Source organism: Aquarana catesbeiana, linkage group LG03 (genome assembly GCF_042186555.1).
Source record: "Aquarana catesbeiana isolate 2022-GZ linkage group LG03, ASM4218655v1, whole genome shotgun sequence".
In the NCBI taxonomy this organism is placed as follows: Eukaryota; Metazoa; Chordata; class Amphibia; order Anura; family Ranidae; genus Aquarana; species Aquarana catesbeiana.
The window spans coordinates 611556503-611582801 of NC_133326.1; the positions used below are offsets into that span (position 1 = coordinate 611556503).

General features: G+C 42.3%; 1 protein-coding gene across 3 annotated transcripts in view; it reads left to right on the forward strand.

Annotated features, from left to right (window-relative positions):
- The window catches only part of BNIP3L (BCL2 interacting protein 3 like), a 65007-nt gene that overhangs the window by 29529 nt on the left and 9179 nt on the right, over positions 1-26299 (forward strand). For all 3 annotated transcript variants that reach the window (XM_073622245.1, XM_073622243.1, XM_073622244.1), the window contains exons 3-5: positions 8503-8569; positions 21380-21483; positions 25055-25204. In XM_073622245.1, coding sequence (XP_073478346.1) covers positions 8503-8569; positions 21380-21483; positions 25055-25204 — 321 coding nt within the window. The remainder of the gene's footprint in view (positions 1-8502; positions 8570-21379; positions 21484-25054; positions 25205-26299) is intronic.

Consider the following 26299-nt stretch of genomic DNA (forward strand, 5'->3'; position numbering starts at 1 on the left):
GTTCAGATAGTCATTGTGTGATGGGATTTTTCCTTTGTCTGTGAAGAATAATGGTAAATTGGGCCAACTTGGCTGGTAATTGACCAGTGTTTGTGTGTCTTAAAGCATATCTAAACCCTAAAACAAAAATGTAATATACTGCAGCTTAGCAATAATTAGATGTGGTGGCTGCATTAGTCTTTTATTTACAGGCTTTTTTCCCTTTTTATTTTCACTTTCTGATCTGGCCAGTAACACATTTTCTGTCTTAGGCAAGACCATACATGATTCACAATGAATTGATTCCTCCATCCACACATTCAATGTTGATTGGGGGGGGGATCAGTCTGGCCAAGCTATTGTATTCTGCCAGCGGGGAAGGCAGAATACAATGATCTGTATTGCTGGTTATAGCCAGTGGTACTGACCATTCTGGAAAAACTCGACAGGCTGATTGTACACAAGTCGATCAATAGATAAACTTGTGTGCAACCAGCTAGCCCATACATACACTATACTATCTAAAGTATTGGGACGCCTGCCATTACACCCTCATGAACTTTAATGGCATCCAAGTCGTAGTCCATAGGGTTTAATATTAAGTTGGCCCACCCTTTACAGCCATAACAGCTTCAACTCTTCTGGGAAGGCTGTCCACAAGATTTAGGAGTGTGTCTATGGGAATGTTTGACCATTCTTCCAGAAGCGCATTTGTGAGGTCAGGCACTGAGACGAGAAGGCCTGGCTCGCATTGTCTCTGCTCTAATTCATCCCAGATGTGTTCTATCGGAGGACAGGACTCTGTGCAGGCCAGTCAAGTTCCTCCATCCCAAGCCCGCTCATCCATGTCTTTATGGACCTTGCTTTGTACACTGGTGCACAGTCATGTTGGAACAAGAAGGGAACATCCCCAAACTGTTCCCACAAAGTTGGGAGCATGAAATTATCCAAAATGTCTTGGTATGCTGATGCCTTAACAGTTCCCTTGACTGGAACTAAGGGGCCAAGCCCAACCCCTGAAAAACAACCCTACACCATAATCCCCCCTCCACCAAATGATTTGGACCAGTGTACAAAGCAAGGTTCGTAAAGACATGGATGAGTGAGTTTGGGGTGGAAATTAATAAAAGCTGACCAATGTAAGCACCCCTGTCAATGTTAAATAGTTTTTCTCAACCCTCTAACTGCCTCTTTTGCTGGAGAAGCTTGGTCTGTTATAGGAAGTTAAAAAAAAAATAACAGACAAACTGGGCGGATCACCAGGTGAAAACAAAGGATGATAAAATGCCTAAATAAAGAAAACAAATGCAACTGTCATTTTTTAGGGATCGGTAACCTGCGGTATAGCACACTTTTACATTTGGGTTTATTTGCATATCTCCTTTGTGCTGAGAGTGTGCCACACGGTGCACTGCCAGCACAGAGACCTAACCTATGAAACATACATCATTTTTAAAACTAAGAACACTGGGGAAGCTGACAAAGTTGTAAATGTCAGCCTGACCTATTTCATCCTGGTCATATGATATGTTTAGCGTCTGAACGTGGCATTATTACTGTGATTAACTCTTTTGCTGCCAGAGTAATCATTTTTTGCACACATGGAAAATGCACATTTTAAAACCTAAAGACTACCTAAAAGCACAAAAATGTGTGTGTGTGTGTGTGATTGATATTGAGAGAGATATATATATATATATTAAACAGTTGTGCTCATAGGTTTACATACCCTGGCAGAATTTGATTTCTTGGCCATTTTTCAGAGAATATGAATAATAACACAAAAGCTTTTCTTTCACTCATGGTTAGTGTTTGCCTGAAGCCATTTATTTTTAATCAACTGTTATTACCTTTTTTAAATAATAATGGCAACAGAAACTACCCAAATGACCCTGATCAAAAGTTTACATACCCTGGTGATTTTGGCCTGATAACATGCACACATGTTAACACAAAGGGGTTTGAATGGCTATTAAAAGGTAACCATCTTCACCTGTGATCTGTTTGCTTGTAATTAGTGTGTGTGTATAAAAGGTCAACGAGTTTCTGGACTCCTGACAGACCCTTGCATCTTGCTGCACTGATGTTTCTGGATTCTGAGTCATGTAGAAAGCAAATTGATTGTCAAAGGATCTGTAGGAAAAGGTAGTTGAACTGTATAAAATAGGAAAGGGATATAAAAAGATATCCAAGGAATTAAGAATGCCAATCAGCAGTGTTCAAACTCTAATCAAGAAGTGGAAAATGAGGGGTTCTGTTGAAACCAAACCACGGTCAGGTAGACCAACTAAAATTTCAGCCACAACTGCCAGGAAAATTGGGATGCAAAGAAAAACCTACAAATAACTTCAGCTGAAATACAGGACTCTGAAAACATGTGGTGTGGCTGTTTCAAGATGCACAGTAAGGAGGCACTTGAAGAAAGATGGGCTGCATGGTCAAGTCATCATAAGAAAGCCATTACTACGCAAATGCCACAACGTATCCCCCTTACAATACGCCGAACAGCACAGAGACAAGCCTCAAACCTTCTGCCACAAAGTCATTTGGAGTGATGAGACCAAAATTTGAGCTTTTTGGCCACAACCATAAATGCTACATTTGGAGAGGAGTCAACAAGGCCTGTGATGAAAGGTACACCATTCCTACTGTGAAACACGGAGGTGGATCGCTGATGTTTTGGGGATGTGTAAGCTACAAAGGCACTGGAAATGTGGTCAAAATTGATGGCAAGATGAATGCAGTATGTTTTCAAAAAATACTGGAGGAACATTTGCATTCATCAGCCAGGAAGCTGCGCATGGGACGTACTTGGACATTCCAACATGACAATGATCCAAAACACAAGGCCAAGTCAACCTGTCATTGGCTACAGCAGAATAGAGTGAAGGTTCTGGAGTGGCCATCTCAATCTCCTGACCTCAATATCATTGAGCCACTCTGGGGAGATCTCAAACGTGCAGTTCATGCAAGACAGCCCAAGAATTTACAGGAACTGGAGGCTTTTTGAATGGGCAGCTTTATAATCTGAGAAGATAAAGAGCCTCATCTACAAATACCACAAAAGATTTCAGGCTGTCATTGATGTTAAAACGATATTAAGAATTGGGGTATGTAAACTTTTGATCAGGGTCATTTGGGTAGTTTCTGTTGTGATTATGATTTAAAAAGAGTAAACAGAGTTGATTGATAATAAATGGCTTCAGCCAAACACTAACCATGAGCGAAAGGAAAGTTTTTGTATTATCATTCATATTCCCTGAAAAATGGCCAAGAAATCATAAATTCTGCCAGGGTATGTAAACTTATGAGCACAACTGTATATTTTCTGAAAGCAGAGGCCCTGAAGAATGTCACCTGATAATTGCGCTACTTTTTGCCAAAACTATATTTTCAGTAAAAAATACATTTGAATTCATTTTCTTGCACACAACACAATAAAATCTAAATTTTTATGAGAAATATTAAAAATGTAAATGACCAAATGTGTCAAAACTCTATCACACATGATCACAATGTCAACAAAGCTGTTATGAATGAATTCATAACAGCTGTGTTTCTTATGCTGTGATTGGCCCACCACTATCACATGGTACCTGGCCCAATCACAGCACCCTGTACCATGTGCTTAGCTGTAGCCAATCACAGATCACTAGTGATCACACCTGTCATGAATGGTTAACCTATTCATGACAGTTGAAAACTTTGCTGTTACAATGATCTTCATTGTAACAGCAAACAAAGTATAAAAAAATAAAAATAAATCCCTAATCAACCCCTCAGAGTAGTACAGTGTTACTATGGTGACACTGTACTACTCTGATTAAAGTATGTAAAGAATTATAAAAAAAATATATTTTTTTTAAAGAGGAACTAAACTTCCTCTGCTGACATTTACCTATAGGTAAGCCTATAATGAGGCTTACCTATAGGTAGTGTAAATATCTCCTAAACTTGTACCTGTTTTTAGGAGGTATTTACTATAGATGGAGCCAGTGACATCACTGGTGCATGGGCTCTGAAGGAACGGCTACCGGTGCCGTTCCTTCTGAGCTCTGTGCCGTGAACGGCTCCTGCGCATGCGTGGGAGCGACGTCATCCTGACTCTGTCCACTCACAAGGTCAGAGCCCGCAAACCCGGAAGAAAGACAGGTGAAAATGGAAGCGGCTGCAGCGCTGACCTTGCGGTGCTGGAACAGCTTCGTTTTAAGGTAAGTTTCACATTATGACTTTACCCTGCAGGAAGGGGAAAAAAAAAAAGGCCACCGGTATACAACCACTTTTTAACGTTTTATTTATTTAAAAATTTTTTCAGCGCTTGTATACCGCTGGACGTTTGCTTTTTTTTTTTTTTTTTTTTTTTTCCATACTGTCACCAGTGCAGTACAGCGTCGTCATAGGACTGGTGTCCTTCCGAGTCCCGCTGCTGCGTCCATTGACACAGGCAGCGGGACTCGTCACTCCCCCCACCACTCTCTCTTGGATTATCAATCTGCACAATGAGGAGAGACAGCAGCTGCAGCCGCTGCGCTCGTGCACATCGCTGGATCGAATTGGGCTCAGGTAAGGGGGGGGGGTTCTGGGGGGAGATGCAGCACAGAACATTTTTCACCTTAATGCATATAATGCATTAAAGTGGATGTAAACCCACAAATATACCCAGTGAAGTGAACAGCCTCAGATGATACATAGAGATGAAGCAAATATCCCTACATAAGTTTTACATGTATATCTGCTGTCTTCAGAACATCAGGATTGTTCAATTTTCAAAAAAAAAAAAATATATATATAACATATTAATATTTATATACACCACAGTATGTAGGCGCTATAACTTTCAGGCTCCTTTCACACTGGGGTGGGCGGCGGTGGCGGTAAAGCGCCGCTACTGTAAGCGGCGCTTTACCGTCGGTATGCGGCCGCTAGCGGGGCGGTTTTACCCCCCGCTAGCGGCCGAGAAATGGTTAAAAACCACCGCAAAGCGCCTCTGCAGAGGCGCTTTGCCGGCGGTATAGCCGCGCCGTCCCATTGATTTCAATGGGCAGGAGCGGTAAAGGAGCGGTATACACTCCGCACCTTCACCGCTCCGAAGATGCTGCTAGCAGGACTTTTTTTACCGTCCTGCCAGCGCATCGCTCCAGTGTGAAAGCCCTCGGGGCTTTCACACTGGAATTAAGGCAGCGGCACTTTCGGTTCGGTTTGCAGGCGCTATTATTAGCGCAATAGCGCCTGCAAACCGCCCCAGTGTGAAAGGGCTCTAAGTGTATCGATTTACTGGTGTTTTTCAGACGCTTTTTTTTTTAAAGAGTTTTAGAAGTGTATTACAAGCGTTTTACAGCTTCAGTTGTTTTTGTTTAGCCAATAGAAAGCACTAGGGTAGGAGAGGGAGAGGAAATTTGGAGGTGGAGAGCTGCTATTTGTGCATTTTACGAGCGTTTTACAAGTGGTTTTCTGCTCAAGTCAGATATTTCTATTGAAGTCTATGGGGCCAAAAACGCTCGTAATCTGACAAAAAGAAGCTCATGTACTTTTTTTGAGCTACAGGTGTTTTGCTTCAAGCGATAAGACGCTAATATGTGAACAGGGGCCTTTGAAATTAATGGGATTTTGCTTGTAGGGTGTTTTGGAGCTTCAAAGCTGAAAAATGCTCAGGTGTGAACAGGGCCTCACACAAACTAAATATACACTTTATTGGGATTTGTTTTACCATAGATGTAATACATTTTGGCCTAAAATTAAGAAGAAATCTCATTTTTAGTGGATATGTGTTTAAACAGAAGGTAGAATGCATATTTTTTTTTTTGTTCAAAATGTTTTTTTCATTTTTTTTAGTTTATATCGCAAAAAATTTCAAACCCGGTGGTGATCAAATACCACGAAACAAAAGCTCTGTTTTGTGTGAAGAAATTATATAAATTTGGTTGGCTACAGCCTTGCATGACTGCACAATTGCCAGGTAAAGTAGTGCAGTGCTGAATAGAAAAAATGGCCTGGTCATGAAGTGGGTAAAACCTTCCGGAGCTGATGTGGTTAAAGGAAAACGATATTTAGAAGCCTATGGTGGCTGCAGTTGCTGACCACCTCCTGAAAATGCTACTGCTGCATAATACAGACTTTGTGAACTTATCAGATTAATATACTGTACATACTAAGCTATGTTTACTTGAATAATGCCCTATATCCTTACATGGCCTTTTTGCTGGCAATTTTGGGGTTTTATATATTTGCTCTGATGAAATACAGAACTCATCATGCCAGAATGGCCACCTTCTTTTTTCTTTTTCTGTCATTGGGAGCCGGTTGACCCTTCCTGGTTCTTGCGGCGGGCCTTGTAAAGACGCACTGCCTGGACCTTCTTCTTCCACCCGCTACATAGAAGCCACTGCTTCCTGGGATATCTGACCTGGATATCACAAGAGGCTGCAGGAGCAAAGTTTATATCATTCTCATCTTAGCAAGAGTAGAGGCAGTGGACAGGGTGGAGTATGAAGAAGGTTAAAATTACATAATCCTCTATCTGCATTTATGTAATGTGCACGGTGTCAATTCCTTATAAAAATAACGCTGCAATACACCTGTTTCAGAGCTCTGATCGGCAGTCATGTGATCCGCCGTCTCTCTCCTCTCTTGGCCTGACAGCTGCAGTGGGCGGGGCCAAGCATCCCTGCCTGACGTCAGCCAGGAGGGGAGGAGGAGAGAGGCGACCCTGCTTGCTGCAGCTGTTATGCGAGGGAGGGGAAAGAGACTGCAAATCACGCGACTGCCGATTAGTGCTCTGAAGCTGGTATGTTGCAGCATTATTTTTTATAAGGCATAGACACTGTGCACATTTCACTAATGCATAGAGCGGATTATGTAATTTTAACCATAATTTGAGCAGCAGAAGGGGAGGGGGGTGGGGAGCAGAGTGGCACAGACACGGAGCTGACAGGCATGGAGGGAATGGGGGGAGAGCACAGAGGACGCAGAGCTGCGGATGACGGAGGCACCTAAACTGACCACGGTGTTGTGGCTCAGCAGCCACGATACACTGTGGTCAGTTTGCAGAGGGGAGGGTATAGCCAGGCAGAATCAGCCAGGCATTGCAGCAGGTGATAGAGGGGTCCAAATGACACAGCACTGCACTGTGCTGTATATAACATACTTTAAGGGAACAATTTTTTTTTGTTTGTTTGTTAACAAACACTTTAACGTGTTTTGTTCTTTAGCACTTATATTGCAAGCAGAAAAGCTGACTTTATGTACAAAAATATCCTGTATTCCTCAGGATAACATAGGCACATATAGCTATTGTGTACATTGCTGAGACCCCCTCTAAATTGCTCTGGTAGGAGGATGGAACTGGGAGCTCCGACATCATTCCTGGTCTCTACCAGTAGATCAGTTTTCATATGAACTTCATTTCCTCTGTAGTCCAGGGGCCTAGAAGCTGTCAGTGCTCTATTGCTGGATCGGCTGTTGCTTCCTGCAGAAAGTGCTGGAGAGGAAGAGATGAGTATATTTGCTGTCTGTGTCCTCTTGTGTCAGAAAATGGGTTGCAGGAAAGATAAGATTAGACAACGGCCAGGGGATGAGTGTATATCACAAGGGTGGTTGGTAGGCTAGGAGTTAAGCAGCTACTATCCAATAAATATACCGACAAGTACAGAATTTTTCATTAAAACAGACATCCTAATATGGTAGTTGTCTTTTTTGCTTTGTAAATCCTAAATGTTGCATATTTTCATTATCTGGACTAGGGTGCTTTAAGATGATTCTAAAGGAAAGTTGTTGTTTGTTATTTTAAAAAAAAAATGTTCTACTTGCATACTCTGTGCAAAAGATCCTCTTCTTTTTGGGCCCCCACTGGCGCTCCTGGCTTTTCCCCTTCTTGCTATAAGGGCACTCAAGCAGGCTCGCTCCCAAGCCAAGTTCTGTGTGTCTTCATTCACCAAGCATGTCTTGGCCCCGCCCCTGCCCTTTCTCCTCATTGGCTCACTGGCTGTGATTGACAGCAGCAGAAGCCAACAGTTCCTGCTGCTGTGTGAGCCAATGAGGAGAGAGAGACCCAGGAGAGACCCTGGTCTCATGCACATGGCTGGATCGAGATGGAGCCCAGGTAAGTATAAGGTAGGGGGCAGGGTTGTCCCCAGAATTTTAGTAGATGGGAACTTTTCCAATTGGGGACATTACTTCTGGTGACATGTGGGTCCCCAGGGGATTCTCTTAATTTGCAGGGATTTCCTTATACTTCCTGTTTTGGCTATGTGACAGGAAGTGAAGGGAATTCTTCCTATTGGGACACAGATGGAAAATAATTAACCAGACAGGGGTTATAAACATCCCATACTCTATCCAAATTGAAAAAAAAGGTTTGCCTATAGTTCTACTTTAATTCCAGTGTTTCGTGCCTCCACTGCCTCCGTATTTCATGGTCGGACCTAATTGATTGTTATTCTCCAGCGTCTTTCTGTCATTGTCTGTGTGTGTCTATTTTTCAGGCAGACAATTAATCTGTGTTTTTGTTTGAACTTTGTCATGCAGCCCCTCACCTGAAGAAGGACAAATCACCTTTGATGTGGAGATGCACACAAGTAAAGACAGCTTCCAGGTATTTGTCTTTCGTAAAACTTACAGAACAGTGTAAACAAACACAGAAACACATGTCACTGAGAAGCAAGATCTAAATCTAGGTCTGAGCACAGGATGTACTTGCTTGTCATTGTCATCACTCTCCTAATTAGAAATATATATAGAAGTGTAGAGTCTGGTGGGGCAACCGAGGTTTATGTCTATACTTGTGTTTGACGGCCCTCGCTGAACAGATTTATGTATGCTACTTTATGGTGGCCATAGAGAATACATGACAACCCCCTGATCTGGCTGGACTAACTATATGGGCCACCTGCCAACAGTGCCGGCTATGGTTTATATGGTAGTATAACTACCTTACACGTTACAGAAACTTGAATTATTGCAATATTTTCACTTGGTAAGTCAGCGTTGGATATGTTGGCAGTTCACCCTTCTTTGTAGGCCTTTTATTTATCATTTTTATTTTTATAGGTACGCCAACAATTTTATGCAGCTCTTTACATACTCATTGGCCACTTTATTAGGTACACCTGGTTAGTACCGGGTTGGACCTCCTTTTGTCTTCAGAACTGCCTTAATGCTTCTTGGCATAGATTCAACAAGGTGTTGGAAACATTCCTCAGAGATTTTGGTCCATATTGACATGATAGCATCACACAGTTACTGCAGATTTGTCGGCTGCACATCCATGATGCGAATCTCTTGTTCCACCACATCCCAAAGGTGCTCTATTGGATTGAGATCTGGTGACTGTGGAGGCCATTGGAGTACAGTGACCTCATTGTCATGTTCAATAAACCAGTGATGAGATGATTAGATCTTTGTGACATGGTGCATTATCCTGCTGGAAGGAGCCATCAGAAGATGGGTACACTGTAGTCATAAAGGGATGGACATGGTCAGCAACAATACTCAGGTAAGCCGTGGTGTTTAAACAATGCTCAGTTGGTACTAAGGGGCCTAAAGTGTGCCAAGAAAATATCCCCCACACCATTACACCACCACCAGCAGCCTGAACCATTGATACAAGGCAGGATGGATCCATGATTTTATGTTTATGCCAAATTCTGTCCCTACCGTCTGAATGTCGCAGCTGAAATCGAGACTCCTCAGGCCAGGCAACGTTTTTCCAACTTTCTATTGTTCAATTTTGGGCAGCCTGTGCGAATTGTAGCCTCAGTTTTCTGTCCTTAGCTGGCAAGAGTGGCATGCTGTGTGGTCTTCTGCAGCTGTAGCCCATCTGCTTCAAGGTTCGATGTGTTGTGCATTCTGAGATGGTATTCTGCATACCTTGGTTGTAACGAGTGCTTATTTGAGTTACTCTTGCCTTTCTATCATCTTGAACCAGTCTGCCCATTCTCCTCTGACCTCTGACATCAACAAGGCATTTTTCTCCATGCAACTGCCGCTCACTGGACATTTTCTCTTTTTTGGACCATTCTCTGTAAAACCTAGAGATGGTTGTGTGTGAAAAGCCCAGTAGATCAGCAGTTTTTGAAATATAAATGCCACGTTCAAAGTCACTTAAATCCCCATTCTGATGCTCCGTTTGGACTTCAGCAAGTTGTCTGACATGTGATTGACTGATTAGCAATTTGTGTTACCAAGTAATTGAAAATGTGTACCTAATAAAGTGGCCGGTGAGTGTATAGTACATTCACATCGGTCCCTGCCTTCAAGGAGCTTACAATCTAAGGTCCCGAAGTCACATTCATATATACACATACTAGGGCCAATTTATACAAGAGCCAGTTAACCTACCAGTATGTTTTTTGAGTATAGGAGGAAACTGGAGTACCCGGAGGAAACCCTCGCAGGGAGAACATGTGAACTCCAGGCAGAGGTATAATCATGGTTGGGATTTGAACGGACGACCCTAGTGCTGCAAGTGCTAACCACGTAGCCACTGTGCTACCTAGATATGTATGGTCACCCCATGTGAACAGTCTTGTTGAGGGCTATCCTGGCCTGTGGGCAGTAAGATCACATCTGCACCTCCCCCAGCCTGTAGTTTCTTGGACAAGTGTAATGGTCTTTAGAACGACAGACTTGTTTAACTCCTTCCCACCCGCCCTTTAGCCAAATGATGGCTACTTTGCTGGGATTGTGTCTTTTTTTTTTTTTTTTTTTTTTTTTAATTTTCTAACATTTTTTTGTTTAAGAAAAATAAAAAAAAAACCCAGTGGTGATTAAACACCAAAAGAAAGCTCTATTCATGTGAAAAAAAATGATTAAAATGTAATTTGGGTATGTTGTATGACCGTGCAATTGTCGTGACAGTGCTGAAAGCTGAAAATTGGCCTGAGCAAGAATGGGGTAAAAGTGCCCAGTAGACAAGTGGTTAATATGTGCAGAATGAGAGTATCTTGCACAAAGTGCTGTAACCCAATGCTTACTGATATAATTTTTCAGTGAGAGATTAATTCTGATTGGTGAAATGCATTTTCTTGATTTTACTCACGTTTATATGCAATGGCATATCTTGTAGTTCTTTACAGAGAGCATTGAGCCAGTCACATTAGTCCCTCCATTGCTCAAAAGCTTATGGTGTATTTTTCCTACTACAGTCATCCACACACAATCTGTAGTGAATTATGGGTGGAAGCCAGTATGTTGTTGGAATGTGAAAGGTAATAAAGGGGGTCCTTTGTTGGAGTTAAACCCAGTCCTCCCATGTTGCAACGTACTAGTGCTAACCTAACCCATGGGATAGGACACTTGTTGCCTTATGGATTTATCTGGATCGTGTTCGAGAATCGGTCTCAGGTTTGCGTCCAGAAATGAACTCCATAATTAATAAAAATCTACCAGCAGTACACTTAGGTGTGTGTGAAGGAGAATTACAGGAGGCTGAGCTATTTCTGAGATGTTTACTGGGTTAGGTCCTGGCTGGTGTTGCTCCTTTACATTACTTTGCAGCAGAACTGTAATGTGTTGCAATTCTCTGAAAGCAGTTTGCATAAGCTGGCCCTTTAATACCTGAAGGCAGTTATTTTTGTCTGCTGTGACATCAATGCTCACTGAGCTGGACGATTATATGTATCTAGTTTGTTTGTAGGTTTTCACAAGCGAACAACAGGAACAGTGGTGTTTGTTGTGTTTATACTGAGGCTCTTGCGTTTATGGCTAAAATTACCTAATGAATTCATTAACCACTCTCGGCCCGGCTAATGCCGATATACATCGGAACTTTGAAGCAGGATATTAATGTTATGGCAGCAGCTAGATGCCATAACCCCGGTATCCTCTTCTTCAGTGAACGGTCTGGTTTTAGATATAAGTGGTCTCGGTGGCAGATTCGCGAGATCACTTTTGCATTTATTGTTACATTAAAGCAGTAGCTACACATATGGCAGTAAAAAAACTTAAAGGGGTTGCAAACCCTTGTGAAAAAACACCTGGCAGTCAACCCCCCCGTTTTACTTACCTGAGCCCCTTCATCTCTTCGGGGACGCGCTGTCCCTCTCTCCACAGGGTCTTGCCTCTTGATTGGATAGATTGATAGCAGCACAGCCATTGGCTCCCACTGCTGTCAATCAAATCCAATGATGCGGGGGACGGGGCCGAGTCCGGCATTCATGTGTGTGGACGCAAATGCTGGACTCAGGAGCACGCCTGCAAGGTAACCCCCTCGGGAGAGCGCTTCTCCTCGGGATTATCTGATGCATGGAGGAGCCGCGAGAGCCGCCGGGGGACCCCAGAAGAGGATGATCGGGGCCACTCTGTGCAAAACGAGCTGCACAGTGGAGGTAAATATGACATGTTTGTTTTTAAGTAGGGTACAGACTATAAGAAAATCGGGCGAACATTTTTGTATGAGGAACAATTGTACAATTTTCTGATGGTGTGTACACAACTTTCGACAGCTGATTCTGACCTTCTGAATGAAAGTTTCAAAAGGGACAAGCTCCAAAATTTTTCTCATACGTGAACAGAAGTCATTTTCGTTTTAATGTGTACTGTTTTCATACAAGATAAATCAGATACAAAAGACTGCTCATGATCGTTCCTATGTCAAAACAAAAAATTTCTTTTGTTGTACGAGATTTTTCGTCCAATCAGTAGCACCCTTGGGTTCGACCAGCTGCAAACAATTGAGGAAAACCAGACGATCGCTGGTCCAATTTACTTATAGTGTGTACCCTATTTAAGAGGCTTTTTCCCTTCCCACCGCATTCAAAATGAAATGAGAGGTTTTTGCTGCAGTTGGCCTTTAACCTCTTGGCGCCCACAGAATGCATGTATGTGGCCTCTCGGCGGGTAGAGCCTTTAACTCCGAGTGGCTGCATATATGTGCTCCAGTGTAAACAACTTACCGTGTTGAGAGCGCGCTCCTTGCACGCTACCAGCACAGTAGCTGGCGGGGATCGGTAAGCACCCAATGCATACTTGCAATCGGGAGCTTTCCGATCATGTGACAGCCAATCAGAGCAGTCACATGACCCAAATGCCACCCCTACCTCCTGGCTTTTCGAACTCTTAAAGGGCTGGGAGGTCGGTGCCAAGGGGTTAACAGAAGTTTTGTAAGCTGTGTTCGTATTTTATCTGGCCATATGGTGTAAGCCCAGTACAATTTCCAAAGGGCAAAGGACCCTGCATCATTATTGTTCTAAGTAGTAGTCGTAGACGTGTGAAAGAATTGAGAAGCCTTTGTGTGGCCAGTCCTCCTGATCAAAATGTCATAGATATGGGAGGGCACTGACAGCACAGCTTTCATTGACTCTCATTATAAAGCAGGGAAGACACAGACAACAAATTATTGTATCTGATTTATAAGATCAACTAGAAACTCATCTTGGTTTGATGGATGATTTATACTTGAATCAGGACTCAGTCCTGATTCAAGTATAAACCATATTAAAAATAATTAGGGATAATGGATTTCAGCTCCTAATGCTTTTATAGACCAAGTTCAGGGACGGAGAGCAGGGCCTGCCCTGTAAAACCCAGTACAGTCACTTCCATAATTCAGAAGCGTAATTAAATTGGTGACTCCAAATATTTCAAAGCCATTCTAATTATTGACCACTTTTACACAGTAGAAGAACCTGTTCTGTGACACTTACTCAGCCCCAGGCTGCAATGAACCTTGTGTACTTCTTAATGCTAAATAGCATATTAACATGTGCATCTTACAATCGGGTGTGTGTGTATATATAATATATATTACACCAATCAGCCATAACCTTATGACAACTGACAGGTTAAGTGAATAACATTGATTATCTTATTACAATGGCATCTGAAACTCGGGATATATTAGACAGAATGTAAACCTGTTGTTCCCTAAGTTGATGTGTTGAAAGCAGAAACAAATGGGAATCGGAGTTGGTTTGTTGTGTAAGGGGCTGCGTAGCTGCAGACCAGTCAGGGTCCAATGCTGACCCGTGTCCAAAGCCAAAAGCACCTACAATGGGCATGTGAGCATCAGAACTGAACCACAGAGCAATGGAAGTAGGTGGTCTGGTATGATGAATACACGTTTGAGTTACATGATGTGGAAGGCTCGGGTGTGTGTCGCTTATCAGGGGAAGAGGTGACACCAGAATACAGTATAGGAGAAAGGCAAGCCGGCGGAGGCAGTGCGATGTTTTGAGTATTGTTCTTCTGGGAATCCTTGGATCCTCCCATTCATATGGATGTTGCTTGACATGCTCCACCTACCCAAACCTTGTTGCTGATCAAGTACACCCCTTCATGGAAACGGTATTCCCTGATGGCAGTGGTCTCTTTCATCAGGATATTGTGCCCTTACACACTGCAAAAATGGTTCAAGAATGGTGTGGGGAACACAACAATGAGTTTGAGGTGTTGACTTGGCCTCCAAACTCTCCACATCTCAAACCAATCGAGCATCTGTGGGATGTGCTGGAAAAACAAGTCTGTTCCATGGTGGCTCCACCTCGCAACTTACAGGACTTAAAGTGATACTAAACACACCCTGTTTAATTTACATTGTCCCTTCTCTTTCTTTATATGAATGCTGGCACTGTAATTATTTTAATAAAAATAATAAAAAGTTACCTTTTCCTAATCAATATACAGCGGTCACATGACCCAGCTCTTTTCCGGCCTGTCTGCAGGGAAACGCAAGCAGGAGGAGCTTCTAGCCCTCTGCTGCTCCTCACATGTTCAAAAAAAAAAAAAAAAAAACAGCCTTTGGAATACAGAGTAAAAATAATCTCAATAAACTGTTTTAAATTGTCATACAAATCTATATTTGAAATCAAATCTTTATTATTTTTTGGCAGTAACATGGGGTGGCAGTCACAGGCTGTGTCAAACCCCTCCAGCCTGTGTCTTAGAATAAGAGGGAGGTGAAGCCTACATTAATCTACATGTAATATCCCACCCGCATAGTGGAAAAGGGAGGGAGTGAGGTGTCATTTACCACTGTGTATGCACCCACATGTGTGACTCACATGGGATGCTCAGATGTTGTAGGGAGGAAATGCTTAGCATAGATACTCACTGAAAACACTGAGCATGTGCAGCTGCAAAATCCCTAGCTGAATTGGGGACTCGGACAGAAGGAGAAGGTAGAGCAGGATCAAAAATAATTTTTTTGCAAAATGCAGAAAACAAATCTCATAGTGAGTATGAACAGCATGTAATACACTATTTATTGATAGGTTTTTTTTTTATGATGTGGGTTTAGTGACACTTTAACCACTTCCAGTCCAGGCCAATTCTGACATTCCTCTCCTACGTGTAAAAAAACATCCTTTTTTTGCTAGAAAACCACTTAGAACCCCCCAAACATTAAATAGAAGAGACCCTAGAGAGTAAAATGGTAGGCATTGCATATTTTTATGTCACACGATATTTGTGCAGCGGTTTTTCCAAATTTTTTGGGGGAAAAAATACACTTTGAATTTTAATGCACAAAAACACAATATAATACCCAATTGTTTGGTAAAGTATAAAAGATGATGTTACGTCGAGTAAATGGATCCCAAACATGTCATGCTTTAAAATTGCGCTATCCGTGGAAGAGGGCAAAATTATGGTACCTAAAAATCTCCATAGGCAACGCTTTAGAAGCCTTTTACAGGTTACCAGTCTAGAGTTATGCTGGCCATACACTATACAGAAAATCGGCCGAACCCATTTTCGAAAAACGAACGTTCGACCGTGACCGCAAACGATCGTGCCATCATATAATGTCCGATAATCTGTTCAGTGGACATGAATAAATAATTTTGTGTTCGTTTTTTTACATATACCTAGTGCAGGCAGTTCGGACGGGAAACACATTAACCTTGCAATTTATCGTACGTTCGGCAGAAATTTTCCAAACATGCCGTTCGTTTTTTTTCCACAAAAACGTCACAAACGATTATCGATTTGTACCCACTAACTTGCCGAAAAACGAACGAAGTGTCCATACGAACGATTTTTCGGCCGATTTTTCGTATAGTGTATGGCCAGCATTACACAGGACGTCTGGTGCAAAAATAATTGCTCTCGCTCTGGCGTTCGCGTGATACCTTACAGTGAGGTAAGCAAAGAACCAAAAGTGATGAAATGCTCATTGCTTCCCGGTTTCTGACATCATGCAGTGGGAGGAACAACATCCATTCCTCTCACTGTGTGCCCAGAGCCAGATGCCACCGGTCACATTTTTACCGTGCTGCTCGCATGGCCTTGGACCCCCTTCTACCGCTCGTTAGCCGCTAGGATTACTTTTGCTTTGTTGGGTGTTGCCGGCCCTAAAAAAAAATTTAAAAAAATCTCGAGCAGCGATGACCAAGATTTCACTCTTTCCATCCGAGGACGTTTATAAACGTACAGTAGACAGGAAGCGGTTAAGGATCTGCTACAGTATCTACACCAGACGCTATAACTTTCATGCAAACCAAATGACCTACTTATTGGGATTTTTTTCTACCAAAGACATGTAGCAGAATACATTATATTTTTATTTTTTTTTTGTTTTTAAAATGTATTGGATATGTTTTATAGCAGAAAATGTTATATTTTTTGTAAAAGATGTGTTTTTTTTTTTTTTTTTTTTTTTCTTTTTTTGCTCATGTCGCAAAAAATTAAGAAACCCAGTGGTGATCAAATACCACCGGAAGTTAAGTGGTTAATCTGATGTAAGGTCATTGCATTTTGCAGTCAACAATCCCATTAGATTTATATTTTGATTTCTGGATTGCGGTAACAAGAGCATGATGAAATCCTCTTAGCTTGTTGCTCTAGTGTTTTTCTGTCCAGGACTAGAAAACCTTTTCACAATGATTCAGCAACTAGAGCCTGTTTATTGTTTTTATGCATGAACAAGGAATGCAGATGGTTTCCCACAAAGGTATAACGGCACAAATCTGAACCAATGTGATGTACACTAGCTGTGTCTATTCATTTCATCATGCAGCATTTATCTAAACGTATAATTTTTTTATTTTTTTTTTTAACAGTTTGTCCAGGAATTATAAAACTAGAACATGTCCCAGAATACTGTTTCCTTTTAGCCTTTTCCTGTAGCAAAAGCAGCTCTTATTACTCCCTTTGACCGTACCAGGCTTGTAAAACCCTTGCAGCTGTTCAGAGCTCAGTTTCTATTGACATAGGCACGCCTCCAGAACTACACCTCCCAAGAGCGGCCCCTGGGAGTCAAGGCAGCAGGATTGTTTTACAGTGAATAAAATCAATGCATGCTTATAGAGCGGATGGAAAGGCGTAGGTGTTAGAATTGGGTAGTCTAGCAGGCAAGCCTGACAACGCTGGCTGGGATTTCATTGCAGCAAAAGCACTATGTTGCAGGCTCAGATAGGAAGTTATTGGGACTAGATTTCTGGCAGATTAACAGGTATTTTCTGTAATTTGCAGAATTTTTACACAATAAAACATGAGTATGTGCTGCAGAGATGTTTTTTTTTTTTTTCTATCCATTTCACTCTGACATGCACATTAAAGTGGCTGTAAACCCTTACATATACTCAGTAAAGTGACTAACCTGAGGTGATGGACAGAGATTAAACAAATCCTCCTACATAAGTTGTACATGTTTATCTGCAGCAATGTTTCCTGTGCATCTTTTTAAAACTCGGATATGAAAAGGATTTTTCACAGACTCACAAAGCAGGGGGTGGGGAGCTGCAGTTACACACTGCACAAGAGCTGATTGGGGAGAAGGGATACCCCCCCCACACACACACACACACACACACACACACACACACACACACACACACACACACTTTCACACAGCACACATTGAGGTTGTCAATCATCAGCTGTGTGCTGGAGATCCCTCCTATGTCACCTTTTTACCTCCTTGATGTCAGGAAAACTCATCAGAAGTATCTCATGCGGATAACGGAGGAACTAGATAGCAGAAAGAAATGACATTTAGTGCTTTGGAGAGAGGCAAGCAAGCGCTATAGGTAGAGCGGGCGGGCACTCCAAAATTAGGTGCACCAATGAGCTAATCCTCCGTTGTGCAGCCATTTAAAAAAAAAAAAAAAAGCTTCTGGGGGTCTGCATGTTCAGTGGGTCCCAGGCAGTGTTAATTTCCTCATCAAAAACGTTTTCATCAAAGATTTTCGTCAGTGGCATTTTTACAGTGGCAAAACGAAACTAAAAGTACAGCACATTTTCATCCACTGACAAAAATCAAATCCGTTTTCGTTCCTTGACAAAAACAGGACGAAAATGACAAGGAGGGACGTTTCCCCTCATGAACTACGGTCGCAGTGCATACGTGTTGTTATACGCCGATTATTTGTTTTTCCCAACAGGGGGGCGGGGATTGGGCGGTGCGCCCCATGTGCCACACATTGGGGGGTGTCAGGCCAGCTGCCCCGCCTCTCCTGGCCCTGGGACAGCATAGTCTTAACGTTGGGAAAAAATCACTGCCAGCCCCTTCTTCTACACCACCACTCCTGTGTCACTCTCATTGTAAAACGAAGCTTCTAAATATAGAAATTGCTCTGTTCTTGTCGGGTGCTCTCCTCCTCCTTCTCCTTCTCCTCCCAGCGTTGCTTTAGATTGGAGGAGGAGAGCGGTCACATGACCATCCATGAAACGTCAGAGGAGAGCAGTCACATGACCAGGTCAGTGAAAGAACTGAACTATTGAGGTATTTAGAGACTTTGATTTACAATGAGAGTGACACAGGAGGAACTTTAGATTATGCTGGAGACTGGGACAGGACTCCCAGGAGACTGGGACAGCACTCCCAGGAGACTGGGGGTCTCCTGGGAGTGCAGGGGGGCTGTGTATTGTGCAGAGGGTGGAGGGCTGTGTATTGTGGGGGCTGTGTACTGTGCACATTTGATTTTGGTTGTCTAAAAGGATTTTAGTCAACTAAAATGGGACTAAAACTAAAATGCCATATTAGTCTTAAGACTAAACTAAATTGAAATTTGCTGCCAAAATTAACACTGGTCCCAGGGGACAGAAGGCGGACTATGTAACCACTTTTGGGTTTAGGCGAATTAATACACAACAGCGTTCCACACAATTACATTGAAGGCTGGCCTCTTCTATATCAGTACACTGGGGCCAGTCTGGAGCGCTGCTGTGGATTAATCCTCCTAAACTCAAAAGTTGTTAAATAGTCTGGTTTCTGTCCCCTGCCACCCACTGAACATAGGGGACCCAGAGAATTTTATTTTTATTTTTTTAATAGCTGCATGACTGGACTAGCTCATTGGTGTACAGAATTTTGGAATCCCGTCTGCTCTACCTCTGCCCCCCCCCCCCGGTCCCAGATGCCCAGTAGCAAGGGACAGGACAAGATATATCGGCAGTGCTTCGCTGGTTCCAGGCTCCCAGCTCCAGAGGATTCACCTGCATGAGAAGCTGCATCCCAACCACCCCAGCCCTCAACCCATATCCCCAACCCTGTCCTCACTTACCCTCCTTCTCCTTGCCCCCACCCTGTCCTCAGTCCCTTGAACTTTAAACATAAGCGGAAAACACAAGTATAGGTTAAATCGACAATAAATTATATATTTATACAGCGCAGTGTCATTCTGCAATATGACATTGAACCATTTTCATTGGTCCCTGTACCTAAAGGGGCCATGCAAACAATAACACAGAAAATCATACTAGGCCCTACCCGAATGGCTTTATATAACAAATACATGTTCTTCTGAATTGTGAGAGTAAACAAACCCAGTAATAGGTAGAATATATAATGCAGATATTGGAAAAGAATATTATCTACTGTTAGGAACTAAATATTACTTACACATGGTCTATGAAAGGAGTGTTGGCCTCAGGTTAACTTTTATATCTGTTTACTGCCCTGTACTTTGAAAAATGGCACAAGTCTTCCTGGGTTGATTTAAGAAGTCCTTCCATCAGTGGTTGTAATCCAGTGGTACATGTACTCCCTGGGACACTCATAACAAGTTCACGGCTACTCCAACAATCTGAAATATGCAAGTAGCCATAGCAAGTAAGCAGCATAGATGTTCTTTTAATTTATTTAAAAGCATAAATCATTTATACTGGTGTAAGTAATAATGACCATGTACATGCTACAGGGAGTAGTTGATTTAAGCTGAGGTGTTGGGAAACTTCTGGTGCAGTATAGAGGCAATGGAACAAGAAAACCTGCCACTCCAGGTGAGACCAGGAAGCCTAATGATCCAGTAGGTGCTCGCCTCCGCACACAATGAGGAGCACTATTTCCATAATGCCCTTAAAGACTGTGGTCACCCAGGAAGTTCGGGTGGAAGTCTAGAAATGATGGGTTAGGTTAGCACAGGAATATGCCATGTGCCTCAATACTGCAAATAGAAGAAAGGGCCGCACACCCTTGTAAATCAAAATCCTTTTTATTAGGACATCCCAAAACTACAAGAATCAGAATGATGGGTAGACGCGTTTCCAGCACTTCACGCGCGCTTAGTCATTACCAATCTACCAATTTTACCGTCTACCCAGCATTCTGATTCTTGTAGTTTTGGGATGTCCTAATAAAAAGGATTTTGATTTACAAGGGTGTGCGGCCCTTTCTTCTATTCGCAGTATTGAGGCACATGGCATATTCCTGTGCTAACCTAACCCATTATTTCTAGACTTCCACCCGAACTTCCTGGGTGACCACAGTCTTTAAGGGCATTATGGAAATAGTGCTCCTGATAAGCTGACTAGTTTTATTTTGTTAGAATTGTCAACCCAACCTGACTAAAGGCTGGTACACACTAACGGGTTTTTTTTTTTTTCATTCAACGTTGGTACTGCAATCTCCCCCACTGCACTGTTGTGTTCTGTCAAGGGGGCGCTCCCCCCCCGCCAGAACATACACATGGGTCGACTGTCAGCCGGTTTTTATTGAACCGACCAATGTCTCCCGACATTTGGCTCGTGTGTACTAGGCATAAGGCAGTCCAGTTTTTGGATGGTTGGCCAAGCATGAGTACAGATAAATCTGTTCAGATCTGTAAGTTTGGCACCATAGCTGAACTGCTGGATTGTACGCAAGACCCGAAGCCAAGTTGGTTGAGGACTGTAAAGAGTCATAAGCTGTAAGCATAGGTCAATCAGTCAAGAGTTTTCTGAAATAATTTGTGTCCTGATAATCAACACATTGAGGGAAATTTATCAAACTCGGGGAACCAACACCTAATCTGGAGCAGCTGTGTATGGCAACCAATTGGCTTATAGCTTTTTGATATAGATAGAAGCTGATTGGTTGCCATTCAGAGCTCCTCTAGATTCTGTCTACTCCAGTTTTGATACATTCCCCTCATTGTATCTAAAATTGCATATTATACTAAATGTCCTTGTTTGGACTTCTGAGCAGATCTCTAGGATTCTGTTTGCTCTCTGACCTATTTATTTCCAACAATTTTTTTTTTTTTAGTCCGAGGAAGAAGATGAAGATGTAGAAAAAGAAGAGGAAGCTCTAAAGAAAAGTGCAGACTGGGTATCTGACTGGTCAAGTAGACCTGAAAATATTCCTCCCAAGTAAGTTGTGTTTTTTTATTTTAATTTTTTTTACAGATTTGTGATGTCATCTCATTCTTTTGTTTGATGACAGTTCTCAGACTCCCGGGATGTATGACATCATTTGCCTAGGCACAGAATCAGGAAGTAACTGAAGAAATATGAAAAAAGGTTTAAAACCAGCAAATATGATCTGCTTTCCTATCTATTTGCTAATGCTGAAAGCATAAGGATTAAACGATCCACAATGTTTGAGAGAGTGAAGTTCCACTTTAAAAAAATATGGCTATATTGACCTCTTACCACCCAAGGTACGTCATATGACGTCCTTGACTTTGCGGGGCTACATCTGAATTATGCCTGCAGCTACAGACATCATTCAGATATCAGCTTTTTCAGCCGGCCATTCCTTACACCATAAGAACGATCATAGCGGCTGTTCCGCCGCTTGATTGTTGTTCCTTGTTCGCCGCCCTCTGGTGCTTCTACCGACTCACCGCTTCCATCGGTGAGTCGGAGAACGGATCCGCCGGCCCCGGATGGTTACCATAGAGATTTCTGGTGGACCAGATGGTCGCCGGAGTCTCTATGATTGTTCGGAGGCCGGGCGCGATGTTATGACGTCACGCCCGGCCTCTGCATTCAAACGAATGGCGCCGCCTCGGCTGGGAAGCTGAGATAGTTTTATTTAATTTTTTTGATTTCAGGCTTCCCAGCCTAGAGGTGAGATGTGGGGTCTTATTGACCTCATATCTCACTGGAAAGAGGACCGATCATGCCATATTCCTATTACAAGTGATGTTTACATTCCTTGTAATAGGAATAAAAGTGATTTTTTAAAAGTGTCAAACTAAAATAATCAATGTAAAATTAACAACAACAACAAAAAAATGTTTTAAAGCACCCCTGTCCCCGTGAGCTCGCATGCAGAAGTGAACGCATACGTAAGTCCCGCCCACATATGAAAACTGTGTTCAAACCACACATGTGAGGTATCGCCGCGAACATTAGAGCTAGAGCAATAATTCTAGCCCTGGACCTCCTCTGTAACTCAAAGCATGTAAGCAGTAAAAAATTTTAAGGCGTCGCCTATGGGGATTTTTAAGTACCAAAGTTTGGCGCCATCCCATGAGCGTGTGCAATTTTGAAGCATGACATGTTGGGTATCTATTTACTCGGCGTAACTTCATCTTTCACATTATGCAAAAAATTGGGCTAACTTTAATGTTTTGTTTTGTTTTTTTTAAAGCATGAAACGTGTTCGAAAAAATTGCTGCTCAAATACTGTGCAAGATAAAAAGTTGCAACGACCGCAATTGCATTCTCTAGGGTCTTTGCTAAAAAAACATAGACAATGTTTGGGGGTGCTATGTAATTTTCTAGCAAAAAAAGATGAATTTTACATGTAGGAGAGAAATGTCAGAATTGGCCTGGGTGGGAAGTGGTTAATGTATGATTCGGTTTTAGCTAAATCTAACATTTCTGTGGAGGTTAAAATGAACATGTGCTCTAGAATTTGTGAGTTGTTGAGAGAGCGGTCTTAAAGCTGAATTAGGCCTTTTCTTTAAAAAAGGTCTTCCAGGAGATAAAGGTCTCCTCCACACGAGCCATGTTTGCCCACAAGTAGATGCTTCAGGTGTTCTGTACATCCCCTTGTAGGTAGTCCTGTTCATGTCAGTTCAAATGCAGTGGCTGCACAGACACAGGCGCTGCTCCCAATTTGACAGTCGTGCGAGTGCACGGCCCCAAACGCACACTGCCCAAATTGAGGACCAGCCTGTGTCTGTGCAGCCACAGCAATCCAGTTGACCTGACAAGGATTGCCTACAGGGGGATTCAGGGAACACTCGTGCATCCCTGTGTGGGCAAACACTGCCCTCACACAGGTATGTTCTATAGTACACCCCTGTGAACAAGGCGTTATGCCATATTGTACTAGTATGCTCAGCATATTAGCACATTATGGTAGACCTTTTTTACTCTCGGCTATCACAGGTGCTTCCATCTTCTCCGAGTCTTTCTTCCAGGTACGGACTCTTTGACCACTTGACTGGCTGGGCCGCAATAATGTCACTCTTGCGTGTGAGAGTCAAATCATCAAGGCTCAGAGCGGTTCTGTAAATGCATGCTCAGTGTAAGTTAACGCTGACAGGCAAGTGGAAGCAGTTAAAGGGTAAGTTCACCTTTTATAGAAAAATCTGTAAGGTGAACTTGCATAGGACCACCGCCCCAGTCCTGCTGACCTGGATCGCGCCGATCTCCTGTTCTGAGCCCCGGTATAGCCGCGTCAGGTGTCCAGGGCTTAGAAATCCCCACAGCTGAATTTCCAAAATGTACCCTGTCAGGAGGGACATTTTGGAGCATTCTAATTGGTCGGCTCCGGGTTAGTGTGGGGGGGGGGGCCTGGACAGAAACGTTTTTAACTAGCAACTCTGCAGTTGGGGGGGGGCAGTGATATTGGTGTGCAGTTAAACTTTAGGAAATCTCCCACACCTGTATACTAGAGCTATTTTTACATTTCAACTTTTTCAACAAAAACTTTGTCAATACTAAAAATACTAATGCTGAAGTAATATATTTAATTTTTGGGACTAGCAATGAATGTTATTTTCTATTCAGTCTAAAGACAAAAAAATCAGCAAATTTGAAAAAAAAAAAAAGAAAAAGTTGACCATTGTTGATTTTTAACCACTTTCAATAGAGGGCACTTTCACCCCCTTCCTGCCCAGGCCAATTTTCATCTTTCAGCACTGTCGCATTTTGTATGACAATTGCGCGGTCATGCGACACTGGACCCATATGAAACTTTTTTATCATTTTTTTTTTTCCCCACAAATAATGGTTTCTTTTGGTGGTATTTAACCACCACAGGGTTGTTTATTTGTTGTTAAACAAATAAAAAAAAAAAAAAAGACAAAATTAAAAAAAAAAAAAAAAAAAAGTTTTTCTCTGTTTCGGTTATAAACTTTTGTGAATAAGTTTTCTCCTTCACTGACGGGCACTGATGAGGCGGCACTGATATGCAGTGCTGTTAGACGCCAATGATGGGCACTGATAGATGGCACTGGCATCCCTGGTGGGCACTGGTTGGCATCCCTGGTGGACATCTTTGATGGGTCTGCACTGATAATCAATGCGCTGATTATCAGCACAGACCCCCCCCTGTCAGCACCCTGTCAGCGTGAATACAGGAAAAGCGGATAAACAGCCTTTCCTGGTTACGACATGACCAGCTGTGATTGAACACATGACATGGTAAAGAGCCTACGTCAGAGGCTCTTTACCAAGATCGGAGATGCGGTGTGTCCGAGCGGCACACTGCACTACCAATCGCCATGCTGCACGCCCTCTGGGGCGTGTGTGAGCTAATTATCTTGCTGAACATTATATGAAGCCCAGTCAGGATAACTGATCCTCCGCCTGGCCGTCATTCTGCTATAGGCCGGGTGGGATGTGGTTAAACAATACATTTTTAATTGATATAAAACGTGCACACATTATTCTGCCTTTTAACCCCTTAATAATGGCACTATAGTTATGCCTGAGGTTCTTGTAATGATTTGTTTTTTTTTTTCTCCTATTTCTCTATTAGGGAATTTAATTTCCGCCACCCCAAGCGCTCAGTGTCTTTGAGCATGAGAAAGACTGGCGCTATGAAGAAAGGGGGCATTTTCTCTGCAGAGTTCCTGAAAGTTTTTATCCCTTCTTTATTCATCTCTCATATTCTGGCTCTGGGCCTGGGGTAAGTCCGAGAGACTGAATTGTGTTCTAAATATCTGTGTCAAAGAGCTTTAGGCTTTCATCGATAGGCAAATGCAGTTTTTGACATCAGTGTGAAGTATTTCTGAGATCACTCATTGCGGGTGCATTTGACCTGCAGTTGATTTCCTTCTGACCTACTTCAAGCTGCTTTTGTATTTTTTCATAGTCTTAGATGGATAGCGAAGCAGTACTAAGGTGAACAAATGTCTGCCAATACTGGCCATAGCATGCCAATAATAAATGAATAAATAGTGTTAAGATTATTACTATATTTGTATAGGAAACACTGATTCATAATGTGTTTTTAGGTTACCATTCATGCGCAGTGTAAATGTTATTGAACCACCTCCTGCCTGGCCTATAATTATAATATGGTCGGACAGGAGCACCATTTTCTTAAAAGGATGTCATATGGGGTCCTTCCATTCTTGCACCCCCTGCGCATACTAGGGGCCGCACAGCGACACAATCTATGGTGGACACAGCGGAAGACAGATCATTGTGCTGGGCCAGTGTGGTGTTTTCAGTGAAGTTTATGTTGGCTAGTGGTTTAAACCTCCTATTGATTCATACATACATAATTTCTACCCTATGTTCATCCCTGTTGGGTGATCAGTAACCATAAAGAATGATAAACTGTCTAAGCTTAAATTTAAAATTATACAATAAAGATGTTATGTCTTATGTACTAGCTTACCCTTCCGTTCATTTAGTTTTAGTAGTAACATTTGTAGAAGTGTACAGTTGGGATTCTCACTTTGTGTAACCTTTGCCATTATTCTCTGAAATGGTGGAGTATTATTACCTTTTAGCTTTGTTGATAAAATTGAAAGAAGTTATGCTCTTTTTGCTCTAAATAGTTGATCAGAAGAATATTCTTGTACCAATACAGTTATACAGTTAGGAAAAGAATAGTGGAATTCAGTACTTGCTATGTGCAAGAGGCTGTAGTATAATTTTCTTTTATATTGAAACCATCACTTAGAGCTACTGATAATAATGTGATCATTGACTGTCGTGTGGTCACGGACAGTCATATAATTCATTGGTAAATCTATTTCTTAAAATCTATTTA